The sequence below is a fragment of the Plasmodium brasilianum genome, chromosome 3 (assembly GCF_023973825.1).
Source record: "Plasmodium brasilianum strain Bolivian I chromosome 3, whole genome shotgun sequence".
NCBI lineage: Eukaryota > Apicomplexa > Aconoidasida > Haemosporida > Plasmodiidae > Plasmodium > Plasmodium brasilianum.
The window spans coordinates 888,376-902,944 of NC_090116.1; the positions used below are offsets into that span (position 1 = coordinate 888,376).

General features: G+C 28.1%; 4 protein-coding genes across 4 annotated transcripts; 2 read left to right on the forward strand and 2 right to left on the reverse strand.

Annotated features, from left to right (window-relative positions):
* Window positions 1-35: 35 nt before the first annotated feature.
* MKS88_000979 (uncharacterized protein) lies at window positions 36-618 on the reverse strand (the record flags this gene model as incomplete). Its single annotated transcript, XM_067219629.1, has 2 exons — window positions 36-267; window positions 533-618. 2 exons carry the CDS (start codon window positions 616-618, stop codon window positions 36-38), a joined length of 318 nt encoding a protein of 105 aa, XP_067075345.1.
* Window positions 619-2,985: 2,367 nt separating this feature from the next.
* MKS88_000980 (apoptosis-inducing factor) lies at window positions 2,986-4,931 on the forward strand (the record flags this gene model as incomplete). Its single annotated transcript, XM_067219630.1, has 2 exons — window positions 2,986-3,549; window positions 3,636-4,931. The coding sequence occupies 2 exons, from the start codon at window positions 2,986-2,988 to the stop codon at window positions 4,929-4,931; spliced, it is 1,860 nt and encodes a 619-aa protein (XP_067075346.1).
* Window positions 4,932-7,389: 2,458 nt separating this feature from the next.
* MKS88_000981 (uncharacterized protein) lies at window positions 7,390-8,762 on the forward strand (the record flags this gene model as incomplete). Its single annotated transcript, XM_067219631.1, has 6 exons — window positions 7,390-7,447; window positions 7,708-7,779; window positions 7,976-8,049; window positions 8,188-8,288; window positions 8,381-8,437; window positions 8,717-8,762. 6 exons carry the CDS (start codon window positions 7,390-7,392, stop codon window positions 8,760-8,762), a joined length of 408 nt encoding a protein of 135 aa, XP_067075347.1.
* Window positions 8,763-9,612: 850 nt separating this feature from the next.
* Window positions 9,613-12,095, reverse strand: MKS88_000982 (uncharacterized protein; the record flags this gene model as incomplete). Its single annotated transcript, XM_067219632.1, has 7 exons — window positions 9,613-9,720; window positions 10,040-10,200; window positions 10,380-10,429; window positions 10,792-10,908; window positions 11,270-11,390; window positions 11,606-11,696; window positions 12,036-12,095. 7 exons carry the CDS (start codon window positions 12,093-12,095, stop codon window positions 9,613-9,615), a joined length of 708 nt encoding a protein of 235 aa, XP_067075348.1.
* Window positions 12,096-14,569: the final 2,474 nt, after the last annotated feature.

Consider the following 14,569-nt stretch of genomic DNA (forward strand, 5'->3'; position numbering starts at 1 on the left):
TCGGCTCTTCGCTGCATTACGAAAGGGAATAAAACCTAAGTTTCACGTTCATTGTTTGCCTTATAAGATTCTTTGTTTTCAGTAACCCAATATTTTGTATCATCGTCCTGATAAAAAATAATTTTTTTATCAGAGTTGTTTTTTAAACATTTTCTCTTCATATTTTTATACTTCTCTTCCATTTTACATGTTGGGTATTCTGTCATATAAAATTCGCGCATTTTATTATAATTCTGTATGTAACACTCGTCATTTTGAATATCATACCTACAATGTTAAATGGGCAAACAGTGAGACAAAATAAGTGAAAATGGTATAGGAACGTACAGCAAAAAGTTAATGAGAGGAATAATGTCAAAAAGGGAAAAAAAAAAAAAAAGAATGTTACAAGCAGAGATTAATTCATATGGTTTTAGACACATATATAAACGTGCACAAGTGCATGCATACGTACATGCCTACGTACATGTGTACTTAAATACACTCCGTAAAAACATTTTATATTATATGACACAAATGTCAAATTGCTTACCATCCGGACACATGAACTTTAGGGTTGTAACATCGGGTTCTTGCATAGTCTGAATACGCGTCCTTGAATTTATTAAGCCTCGACATTTTTCGGAAAACTTTAGAAAATATATAGCACTATATTGATTTAGTTATGTCCATATGTAAGGGGTTCTCGCAAAAATTATGATCACCTGTACTATTTTTAAGAGGAAAAACTGTTTTGTTTTTTAAAAAGACGAGCGGAAGAAACTCATATATATATATATATATATATATATATGCAAATTTCCAGTTACATTAAGAAAAAGCGCACATTACGACTTTTATCACCTTCGTCCCGAGGGTAGTATGTTATGTTATACCTTTTTAGCAGGGTAATAGGACAGTTGTTTTTATTTTGTATAATTCGTTTATTTTGTTTGTTTTGTTTGTAATTTTTTTTTTTTTTTTTGTTTATATTGCTTATTTTGTGTATTTTATTTTATTTTTTTATCTGTTCATTTTGCTTATTTCATTTATTTTGTTATACTGTGTTATATTGTACTGAATTATATTGTACTGTATTATACTGTGTCATGTATTTTTTTTTTTGATGTTTATTTTTCCTTTTAATGCATGGCTTACCTTACGGCAATAAATAGCTAAACTATTTGAGGAATATAATTCAGACTGCCTTATGTGCACATGTATATATTAATAATGTCTACAATTTTTATATGGTACTTGTAAGTTTTGTAGAAAATAATTCTAGTAATCATTTTGTAAAACCCAAATAATGGTAAACAATATGGTGCAAATAAAACGATATTTTTGCAATTCTAGTTCACAAGAACTGTTCTAGTAAATTTTTGTACCATCTTATGCACCTTTTTTTTTTTTATATGACATGTTCATACTTTATTTTAATTTTTTTTTTTTTTTTCAGCGCGTTTATGTGTACCTTCTAAGATTAAGTGAATTAAAAAAAAAAAAAAAAAAAAAAAATATGAACAAAAAATATACATTGTATATGCATTAAATACACACACACAAACATATATATATATATATATATATATTTATATGTAAACATATTTATGTAGGGGGGGAAAATAAAAAGTGTAAGATGGAAAAACGTCAAATGAAATGTCTATAATCATTTATGCAATACCAGTTATTACTATTTCGTGAAAATACGTATATGTACAGATAGCCCATTGTCATGAAAATCTGCTATAAAGTAAGGGTCTCTTGTACAAAATAAGTGTATTCCTTTTTATCTATTTTGGAAATCCGCATCCTGTTTTATTTCATAAGTGGTGCCATGTTGCATCCATATTCATGTGTATATCTCATTTCGTGTTGTAATGTAAATGTACTATACTGTACTGTGTTATATTTATTTATTTATTTTATTTACTTTTTTTTTTTTTTTTAACCTTAACCGTTCATGCAAAAAAAAAAAAAAAAAAAAAAAGGGATGCAAATTAAAAGGGCTTTTAAATTGAGTTTATTGTGAGAGTATTCATTTTGAGTAACTTTAACACGAAACAGTAAAAAATGACACATTTGAGAATGTGGAGTTAGTAACGTGCACACATTAAAAAAAATGAAAAAAGCGTAAAATAAGCCAAAAATATATTCAACATAAATACATAGTAAATGATAAATAATTGCAGAATAAACGCTAAGTAAAACTCTACAAATTACAAGCACATCGTCGTATAGGACAACTGTATAAACGAAGATATATATTTGAATACTCATAAATAAATGCGCATATATATTTAAAAATAAAAAAAAAAATTAAACGACTTCAAACATGAAATAGAAATGGCTTTTTTTCTAAACAAAAAATAAGATAAAAGAAAAAAGGAAAAAGAAAAAAAAAAAAAAACAAAAAGAAATTTCTGAAAAAGAAGAAAACGATAGTTTCACAAAAATTAACATTTTAAGGAGCAACAAGATTTACGAAAAAACCCTAGGTAGTGGATTAACCCTGAACATTTTCGAAAAAGAAGCAAAAAGTATAAATTCTTAAGAAAAAAATAAAAAATATATATACATATTCACGCTTGCATGTGTAGTAAAAGCCAAATCTGCATCAGTGGGGAATAATTAAAAATAAGGAAAAAAAAATCCAAATAAATAGGCCATTTTTTAAAGGATAAAAATACAACGAAACACAAATACTAGTCAGGATATAGTAGTGCCGTTATATAAATGCATAGTACTTAGGACAAAAAAGGGGGAAAAACAAGGAACCTAGTCAGTACTTAAACATAACGACACTGCATATTTTTACCTTACAAGTTAAGAAGCTGTTGAGGGAGAGCACATCCCAGGAAGAAGTTATCCACGAATGTACACACGCATACGCTAATACGTGCATTAATACAAATATAAATATATATAAATAACCCCAAACGTACATTCATTTGAAGCCGCCCCGACCGCGCATGTACGTATATGCACTGAAAAAACAGCCAAAAAATGAAAAAATTCCTATGTATACATGATAAGCTAAGGAGCGTATTGAACCGTGTGGGAAGAGTGAACAACAGAGTAGCAACATATAACACAAAAACTTATTTTTCTTTCTATTTGCCCCCCCAAAATAGAAGAATAAGCTCTATACCAGGAGAATACATAAATAAAAAAAGAGTGTTTTCAAATAATTACAATATTTTTTTATTTATTTCTTTATTGTGTGCACCTCCAAGTTTACTATTGCATAAGAAGTTTAACAGTGTGAACAACAAAATGGCTAGCTGTACAAGTTTAGAAAAGGTATATTTAATAAGTAAAGACGAAATGAAGAGCGGAGAAATGAGAGAAATAAAAGTGCATGATGAAAAAGATACTGTGTTATTGGTAAATATTAATGATAAGTATTATTGCTTAGGACCGAAATGCCCCCACTATAGTGCTCCCCTAAAGATGGGTGTATTAACAAAAGAATATGTTACTTGTCCATGGCATGATGCAAAATTTGATATAAAAACAGGTGAATGTATTAATGGTCCCTCGTTTGATGATATTCCAAAATATGAAGTGGTTGTTGAGAATAATAAAGTGTATGCTTATTTACCTAGTTCATTAGAAATATTTGAAAAAAAAAAAAAAAAACCTGTACATGTAAGGATAAATGTGAAAATAAAACAATTTTAATAGTGGGTGGTGGAGCAGCAACATTAGGTGCATTGGAAACATTTTACCAATTGGGGTATAGCGGAAAGTTGATAGTTTGTAGTAAGGATTCATACAAACCTTATGATAGACCAACTTTATCAAAGAGCTTATCAAATTGTAGCACAGGAAATGAATTATATGAGCAAATTAAATTAAAAGAAGAGGAATATTATAACAACGATAATATAATATACATGCATGATACATATGTTGAAAAAATTGATGAAGAAAAAAAAAAAGCATATTTAAATAATGGAAAAGAAATAAAATACGACAAAATTCTTATAACTAGTGGGCTGTCACCCTCCCCTTCTCCTTCTTCATTGAAGAAAGATGTTGTATATCCAGAAAACTTGTTTACTTTACACAATTTGGATGATAATATGAAAATTTCTTCCTATGCAAAGGAAGGGAGTAAATGTGTCATTGTGGGATCATCATTTATTGCATGTGAAATGTCGTCAACATTAAAAAAAAAAAACGTACATGTAACGATGGTATCAAAAAATGAAGTGCCGTTTTATGATGCCTTTGGTGAAAAAATAGGAAATACAGTACTTGATATTTTAAAAGAAAAAAATGTAAACTTTTATGGAGGTGTATATCCAACAGAATATATTATAGACACTAGTTTTTTGAAAATAAAAAATGGGAAAAAAAAACGTATTCATGGAATAAGGTTAAATAATGGTGAAGTGTTGAGTTGTGATTATGTTATTGAAGCATTAGGATGTAAACCGAACTCTGAATTTTTGGAAAAAAAATTTAAAAATGAAAAAAATTTTATCCTAGTTGATAAACATTTTAAGGTAAATAATTCGAATGACATGTATGCAGCAGGAGATGTGTGTGTCTTTCCTTACTTTGTTACAGGAGATTTAATAAATATCTGTCATTGGAATGTTGCTATTCAGCAAGGAAGAATAGCAGCACATAATATGCTTAGTGATCAAAAGAAAGAGTTTAATTTTATACCCTTTTTTAATACAAATATTTTCGGAAAAAATTTCCGCTATTCGGGGTATGTAAAAAATTATGACAAAGTCATATTTGAAGGGGATATATCAAAGCATAACTTTATAGCATATTTTGTTAAAAATGATAAAGTTGCATCAATTTTGACTCTTGGAAATAACAAAATGCCTTCACTCAATGAGTGTTTATCAAAAAATAAAATTCCAAAGGTTTACGAATTGGAGGGAGGGTTGAAAAATAGTGACAGTATGATTGCTTCTCTTAAGGTGTGAGGTATATTTAAAAAAAAAAAAAAAAAAATTAGCACGTGGGGAGTGGTATACACATGTACATGTGTGTGTATATATATATATATTTATATATATAAATTTTTTTTTTTTTTTTTTTTTTTTTTTTCGAGCTAAAATGAGAAGAAATTTAACGAATTTTATGCACATGCAAAGAAGAATTAAACTACTGTGTTAAGATTGGTCCAGTGAAGGGATAAGGGAAAACAAGAGGTGGCACGGTCGCACAACACGCTGGTGTTTAAAGAGTTAACACATAAATATGTTTATATAAATGTACATGTATGTGTATGTATGTGTGTGTATGTATGTGTGTGTATGTATGTGTGTGTATGTATGTGTGTGTATGTATGTGTGTGTGTTTGTGTGTATGTATGTGTGTGTATGTATGTTTATGTATGTATGTGTATGTATGTGTATGTATGTGTATGTGTGTATGTATGTATATGTATGTGTGTGTATGTATGTGTGTGTATGTATGTATGTGTGTGTATGTATGTGTGTGTATGTATGTATGTGTGCGTATGTATGTGGATCCGAAGACGAAAATGGAAAAATTCTTTCCTGCTTATGTTTAGTGAGAAGCTGTAGAAAATTACGAAGCATATTGTTGTTAAGAAGCCCTTAACTTCGTTCCCATTTTGTAGACATTTTAGAACTATGTGAAAACCTATGGGGCGTATGTGTGTACGGATGTGCAGACTTTTTTGATTTTTATTTTATGAATACAACATTCCTTCGCTTCTTATCGAAGAGATATATACCCTCTTAGCTACATGATATAGCAAATTATATGGAAAAGAGCCCATACTTTTAACCTTTATGTTGTATTATTTTAGTATATATTTCCCCATCTTTTAAATTTTAAGGATCATTATGGTTTACCTTTTAAAAGTTTCAGTGGAACGAGATGGATAAAAAAGGAAAAACACCAAAAAAATTAAATTAAAAAATAAAAATTAAAGTTAACGTTTAAGTATTATCAATTAAAAGTAAAATAATATCAATTATAAGTATTGTAAATTAAAATGTGAACACTATTTAACATTAAAGATCAAGAATAAAAAATATGAATATATCCCTCTTGTAACATGCTTTCAAAGTGGTATACCCTTTTCCTTTCCGCATTATATTCTTTTTTCCATTTTTTTTTTTTTTTCTTTTTTTTTTTTTATATATCTCGTAATATTGGCAGTTGATTTCCCATATGTTGCATCTTCGCCCATTGGATTTTGTAGCGATTGTTATTTTATTTATCTTTTTTCATTTTTACTTTTATTCTTTTTTAAGTTTTTCTTTCCTATTTTTATTCTTATTTTTTTTTTCATTTTTACTTTTATTCTTTTTTAAGTTTTTCTTTCCTATTTTTATTCTTATTTTTTTTTTATTTTTACTTTTATTCTTTTTTAAGCTTTTCTTTCCTATTTTTATTCTTATTTTTTTTTTTTATTTTTATTTTTTTTCACTTTTATTTTTTTTCATTTTTATTTTTTTTCACTTTTATTTTTTTTCATTTTTATTTTTTTTCATTTTTATTGTTTTTCATTTTTATTTTTTTTCATTTTTATTCTTATTTTTTACTTTTTCTTCCATTCGTCGAGCAACGTATGCTGATTAACTTTCGACTCTTCGCTTTCCCAGTTGCCTAGCTTGAGTGTTTTTAAAATAATAACTATATATATTACTTTAATGTTTTTTTTCCCTTTTCTTTTATTTCATCCTTTTTACACCTGATTCCTCCCCATTTTTGCAAAAATAAAAAAGGGATAAGCGATTTATTGTGTTGTATTTTCTATTATTTTTATTTTGTCGTTATCGTTTCAGTATCGTTATCATCACATTATCGTTACATTATCGTTATCATTATCGTTACATTATCGTTACATTATCGTTACATTATCGTTACATTATCGTTATCATTATCGTTACATTATCGTTATCATTATCGTTATCATTATCGTTACATTATCGTTATCATTATCGTTATCATTATCGTTACATTATCGTTATCATTTTTGTGTTATATATATTATACATTTTCACTATATTTTTTTTGTTTTATTTTCCGTTAGCGCGGAAAGTTTATGGGGCGTACAGTACATATGTTACACGTACCGAATCGACTTTCGCTTTTTGAGTTAATGCCAGTTGGGTTGACATTCTTAAATAATTTTTCCTTCTCTTTTGTGTGAATTGCTATAATTGTTATGCTTAGTCCACTTTGTTTTAGTAGCTTGTTTTTTTCTGCTTATTTGGTAACGTAACCTGGCTTGAAGTATAAAGTACGGAGGGGAAAAGGCAAAATGCCAAGAAGAGAAAATAAGAAGAATGAAGCGAAACCATAAATAACTGCAATTGTTTTTGTGAATATTGCAAAGAGAGATGTTTCGTATGATCATTTTATATACCTCTTAACCATGTAGCGAAAAAAAAAAAAAAAAAAATGTCATATGCAACATGCCCAATTACTTGTGTAAACATAAATCAAAATCAGAAAGAAGGTAACCATTAAAATTGAAAAAAAAAAAAAAAAAAAAAAATAAAATAAAATAAAAAAATAAAATAAAATAAAAAAATAAAATAAAATAAAAAAATAAGAGAAGATTACAACTACTATGGAAAGTAGTGAATATTTATTTATATGTTGATGATATTCGTATGTTTGGACTATTTTTTTTTTTTTTTTTTTTTTTTTTTTTCTGAGTATTATTCTATCTGATATCCATTTAGACTGTTGACTTTAATCTCGTCCCCTTTGTAGACCTAATGAGATTTGAAATATCTGCCATCAGTAACTACAAGCATTACAAAGAAATTGAAATACGATCAAGGGGTAAATGATAAAATATTGAATAATGCGGCAACCTGTGTACACACATTTGTACACACGTTTGTAAACACGTTTGTACACACGTTTGTACACACGTTTGTAAACACGTTTGTACTTACAAGTTTGCAAAAGTAATGAAGTGAAAACTTTTGAAAACGTCGATTTGTTCTATTTTTTTTTCTTTTTTTTTTTTTCGCAGTTCGCATTAGCATACTAATTCTTTTGATCTCTGTCTTTATTTTTATTACGTGCAAATTTAGAAACTACAAAATTGTAATGAATACAATTACAGGGAATGGCATTTGTGCATGAAGAGAGGCGTGTGTGTATGTCTGTTTTATATACTATTTAGATGCCCGTTTAAAGCGTTAATTCTTTTTTAATCTTTTTTGGACTTTTTTTTTTTTTTAGATCATTGAAACCCTCAGCAACACGCCTCTGATGGTTTGCCTCTTTCTTTTCATCTTGTTCACAATAAAGTATTACTACAAGAATTTGTTCAAGTCCAAAAGGTAAGCAGTTAAGATGTGAAGCACATGAAACGCTTGTAACTGTGATGAAGTGCTTCCTAACAATTCTTTTAAAATGGTTCTTTTCACTTTAGGTACGTACAAAACTTGAACAAAGCACTGAAAGGATTTAACTTATATCTCGATAACAAGTGAGTTTGCCACTGAACGTGAAAGACGAAAAAAATGGGAAAAAAATTGGAAAAAATTGGAAAAAAATTGGAAAAAATTGGAAAAAAATTGGAAAAAAATGGAAAAAAATGGAAAAAAATGGAAAAAAAATTGGAAAAAATTGGAAAAAAAATTGGAAAAAAAAATGAATGATCACTGATGCGAACAAAGATTGGAGAACGCATTAAAATGGAGAAAAAAAATTCAAACCGATGTGTAATTTTTGCTCAATTTTCGTTTAATTTTTTTTTTTTTTTTAGAAGTCTAAAGCTCTGTGTCATAGGAGGTTTGCGCAAGGAGGAATAAGTCTACCGCGCGGGGTGCGGTACATGTGTACACATACAAACAAACGCACACACAATCACATATACAAACACATATACAAACACACACACGTACATATGTGAGCACGACATATACGCAGTAAGAGGTATATATGTAGAGGAAAAAACTCGAGGACTTACCGGAGGGAAGGGTCGTGTGCCTTTGCTTTATGCATTTTTGAAGGGAAACACAAATCATCATTTATTGTTACAGTTATTGTTACTCTTACTTATACTATTATTGTTATTTACTTTTTTTTTCAGTGAATTTGTTTTTTATTATATTATTTTCTTTTCATTCGATTCTTTCTTTCTTTCTTTCTTTCTTTCTTTATTTATTTATTTATTTATTTATTTATTTATTTATTTATTTATTTATTTATTTATTTATTTATTTATTTATTTATTTATTTATTTATTTATTTATTTATTTATTTATTTATTTATTTATTTCTTTATTTCTTTATTTCTTTATTTCTTTATTTCTTTATTTCTTTATTTATTTCTTTATTTATTTCTTTCTTTATTTATTTCTTTATTTCTTTATTTCTTTATTTCTTTATTTATTTCTTTATTTATTTCTTTCTTTATTTATTTCTTTATTTCTTTATTTTATTATTACTATTTATTATTATTATTTTTTTTTTTCTCCATATTATTAAGACATAAATTCGAAATGAGAGCTGACAAGGAAGGAAAATAAATTAAATAAAAGTACGTAACACTCATTAAAAATTTCAGCATAATAGAAGTTTGCTTTGCTTTGCTTTGCTTTGTTTTTTTTTTTTTTTTTTCGTTTATCCCCATATTAACTATATTCATATTAGTGTTCATCATAATTGAATGTTTTTTATTTTTCTTATGTGCTTGTGTGCAATTTCCTCCCCCAGGGTGCTTACCACCTTTTCTAAGAAATTGTACCTCTTCTTATTCTTGCATTCCTAAAAGAGGGGTGCAGAAAAAAATGCAGCAACGTGAGATGAAACGAAATGAAGCGAAATGAAACGAAATGAAGCGAAATGAAGCGAAATGAAACGAAATGAAGCGAAATGAAACGAAATGAAGCGAAATGAAACGAAATGAAGCGAAATGAAGCGAAATGAAACGAAATGAAGCGAAATGAAACGAAATGAAGCGAAATGAAACGAAATGAAACGAAATGAAACGAAATGAAACAAAATGAAACACAAGTGCTGCATAAACACATGAACATTTGTTCTATTTCTTTTCCTTCTCTACTAATCCTGTTTTATTACGCACCTCCCTGTAATCCAGCACCAAGTCGTTAATCTTCTTCATCGCTTCCATCATCTTTTGATTTTGTTGATCTTTCCTGTACCACTTTTTTTTCCCAACAACCATGTTATCACAAAAATGGTTCGTCCCTGTGTAGAAATTCTTGTGCCATACCCATGGCAAGTCTACACGTGGGAACAAAAAAAAAAAAAAAAAATTGCACAAAGGAACATATAAAAAGCGCAGAACATAACGTAACATCGAATAACGAATAACTATTAATAACTACACCGCCATGTATTAGGGGCACACATAGATCGTTCGTAGTGTGCGTATCGCAAATGTAAATACGCCCCGTGCATACCGTGCATATAGTACTGCTTTTCAATGTCTGCTTTGTATCTCCCTGACAGTCTTTTGCAAAGAAGAAAATAAAAAAAAAAAAAATAATAATAAAATAAAATGATACTACATATACATAATAAAATAAAATGATACTACAAATAAATTATAAAATTAAGTGATACTACATATAAATTATAAAATAAAGTGATACTACATATAAATTATAAAATAAAGTGATACTACAAATAAATTATAAAATAAAATGGTACAAACAAAATACGGTTGAGGTGTTCCGTTATGCGGTTTGTATGTACAAGCACAGAATACTCCACGAATGAGCAAGGTGCTAATGGTTTAAGCATGCCATATATATCTATAGTTATACTGCAATTACTTTTATGTCAACGTTTTTTCTCTTATTTTTATTTTACACTGGTGGATGGAATGCTCCAAGTTCATCCTTTGTAGGTAATATGGCAAAAGGTATGTCATAACTTTTTCGACTTCCCCTTACATAACATTTCAACGGATCAAATTTTTCAGTATCTCTAAAAAGTCGTTGCAGTAAAAATATGCAATATGGAATGGAAGCAGAGGTGGTGGAGAAATATACACTTAAATGCAAATAAGTAGAAGCGTACATTTTAATTTATTCATTTGATAATGAGGATATTCGTGTACTTATCCACGTACTTTTTCGTCTACTTTTTCGTATGCTTATTCGTCTACTTTTTCGTCTGCTTTTTCGTATGCTTATTCGTCTACTTTTTCGTCTGCTTTTTCGTCTACTTTTTCGTCTACTTTTTCGTATGCTTTTTCGTCTACTTTTTCGTCTACTTTTTCGTATGCTTTTTCGTCTTCTTATCTGTTTATTTATTTTATTTTATTTTATTTTTTTTTTTTTCCCACCTCGATTGCCAGTTGTCAAGTCTATATCTTTTGTCTTTATTCAATTTCACATAAGGATTGAACGTAGGCTTAAACCGAATTTTGTCGTATGCGTTGTAACCGTATGCTCTCCTAGGGGTACCTTCGCGATCAGGGGAAATACCACATCATATGTTAGATCACGTACCCCAGCAGTACACATGTACAATTATATATGTACGGGCAAATGTATATTTAAATGTTCATGTAAATACCCACGTTTATGTATTTTTATATGTACACAGTCAGCACACCCATGCGCGTGTTCGTGTGAACAGCGTAACGTCTAAGAGGATGTAGCTTTGTTTTTTTTTTTACCTGCACATTCAGACATAAATCTTGGTTTCTTCTTAAACTTTTCAAGGATGACATAACGTGATAAATAAGGAATTTCTCTCAACTTCCGATCCTATTGTTATGGCAAAATGAAATATGAACTTTCATGTGCATAGTTCTATACATGTGCGGGCGCAACGATACGTAGAAGCATAAATGAACATATGTACGGCCATACACGAATGTACGACCATACACGAATGTACGACCATACACGAATGTACGACCATACACGAATGCACTCAGATACACATGTATTCATACAAGAGTATACTCATACGCGAATGCACTCCTACATGCATGTACTCATATGCTTATGCCATATATTGGAAAGATAAAGTTGCCATTCCTGTAGCTACTCGCACATGTACATATACAAACATTTAGCCATGCAGTGCTCCCTCCGACTTACTATGGCAGTAAAGTAGTTCCTTTTCTGTCCTTGGATATATATTAACCCACTTAGCATCATTGCAAAAGGGGGAACAATAATGAGCGTTTCTTATGTACATTAGAAAGAGTGCATACGCCCTAAATAGTACATGTACAATGTATATGATGATATATGTATTGTATTTATGATCTGTTGTTTATTTTATTTTATTTTATAGTGATATGCTTTAATTATACATATAACTTTATTTTCTTTTCTCCTATGGATTGGACCATAATATTCTTTTTTAACAAAAAAAAAAAAAATAAATAAATAAAATAAAATAGTCCGTTCTGACAAGGAGATAGCCCTCTTCGTTCACAAATGAAATTCAATTTGTAAATATTCATACATATAAATACATATATGCTTATATATATATACATGTATTCATATGTACATAAAAAAGAGAGTATTTCACTTGATGTTACTCCTTCCACGCCCATGTATGCATTAAAAAAAAATAAAATAAAATAAAATAAATAATTTTAACTGTAGATTAAAATTTTTGAAGAATAGCAATTTTTTTTTACGAAGTTTTTAAAATATATTTTGTACTTTGTATATATTACCGTTTTGCTATGCTGAAAGGGAAAAAAAAAAAAAAAAAAAAAAGAGAGTTGTATCATTGAACTTTTCAAATTACAACGAAGTTTGTATATGTATACATAAATATAAATATATATAAATATAAATATTTTTGTATTATACAACGAACTCTGATTCCTTTCTGGACTTCTTTTTTTTCATTGGCAGCGTTTAACTGTTTTCTTTCCCCCCACCTGTCGTTATATGTATAATATTGATTTATGTACGTAAATGTATATATATATATATATATATATATATATATATATATGATTATATATATGTTTATGTGTATATTTATATATACATATAAAATCTACCATATGTTTACCGCTCTCGTTTGCTATTGTTTAAGGTCAATCTGCGTTCTTATGCGTCATTTATATATAACCTGGAACTTTTGATTAGTAAGAAATTTGTTTTGTCGAATTATATCAGTAAACAAATATATATTTTTTTTGTTTTTAATTTTTTTAGCCGAAATTTTGTTAGTAGATTATTATTTTAAAATTACAAATATATATACATATTTGTATATATATATATAAGTATATATGTATGTATATTATTTTTACGTATGAACAGTTTAAAAAGCTGATTTTAATACATCGTAAAATTTGCGCTTTAGGTGTAAACTATTTCCTTTTACGTATTGCCAAAGGAGTATATATCTTGTGCGAAGGGGTATGTACGCGTATTTATGATTCTAGGTATCTTTGTATGTATATATGTATATATGTATGTATGTATGTATATATGTATGTATGTATATATGTATGTATGTATGTATATATGTATGTATGTATGTATATATGTATGTATGTATGTATATATGTATGTATGTATATATGTATGTATGTATGTATATATGTATGTATGTATATATGTATGCTTCACATGTTTGTATGTTAATATTCATTGCAATTTTTTCGTTTAAGTTATCAAATTACAGTTACTTTGTTTTTCTTTTAAGCGCGTTTTTGTTGTGGTTTGAGGGGAAGGATATAGTACGAACGAATTAGAGCGAACGCATCAGAACGAACGTCTTTACATATATATGTTGCATGGGTATGTATATATATATATATATATGTGTGTGCATGGCCTTACCTACATGACCAATGACGTAGCAGCATAAAATAATTTTTATCATATTTAAAACTATATGAATATTGTTAACGCAAAGTGATGGTACATTTTACGAAAAAACGACGTATCGTTAGAAAAGTGTAAACGTTTGGCAGAAGAACGAATTATAAGAAAATTCTTATAACGGAATATTTACTTTTATCCGATAGGCGTGTTATATATATATATATATATATATATATGAATACTTTTTTATGACTTTGTTCATGTGTTTATTTTGGCACGTCGTTACCTTTTTAGCCTTTTTTTTTTTTTGTTCAGTCCATTTGATTTTTTCCCCTTGCACTGTGAGTGTATTGCTTAAAAATTCTGGGTTCATTTTATTTTGTATTGTTTTTTAATTTTTGTTTTATATTTTATTTTATTTTATTATTATTTTTATTTTATTATTATTTTCATTTTAATTTTTATTTTATTTTTATTTTTATTTTTTTTTTTACCTTTCCAATGATGACATAGTAGAATTTTCTACACATATGTTTAACATTGTGAACACTTTTTTAATCGTTTGGATTAGTACAGTTATTATAAGTTCAGTTCAACCATTTCGTGTTTATGTTTTTAACTCAAAATAGTTTTGTTCGTTAAGTTGACTAGCGCAGAACTACTAGTGTGTTATCGTGCGATTACTGCAAATATGCAAGTATATGTGCACGTGCACACTTATTCGTATATATACATATATATATGTACATAAAACATGAGTAATATGTGTTTGTGCATATATGCGTATATGTTAATATGCGTATATGTTAATATGTGTATATGTCAATATA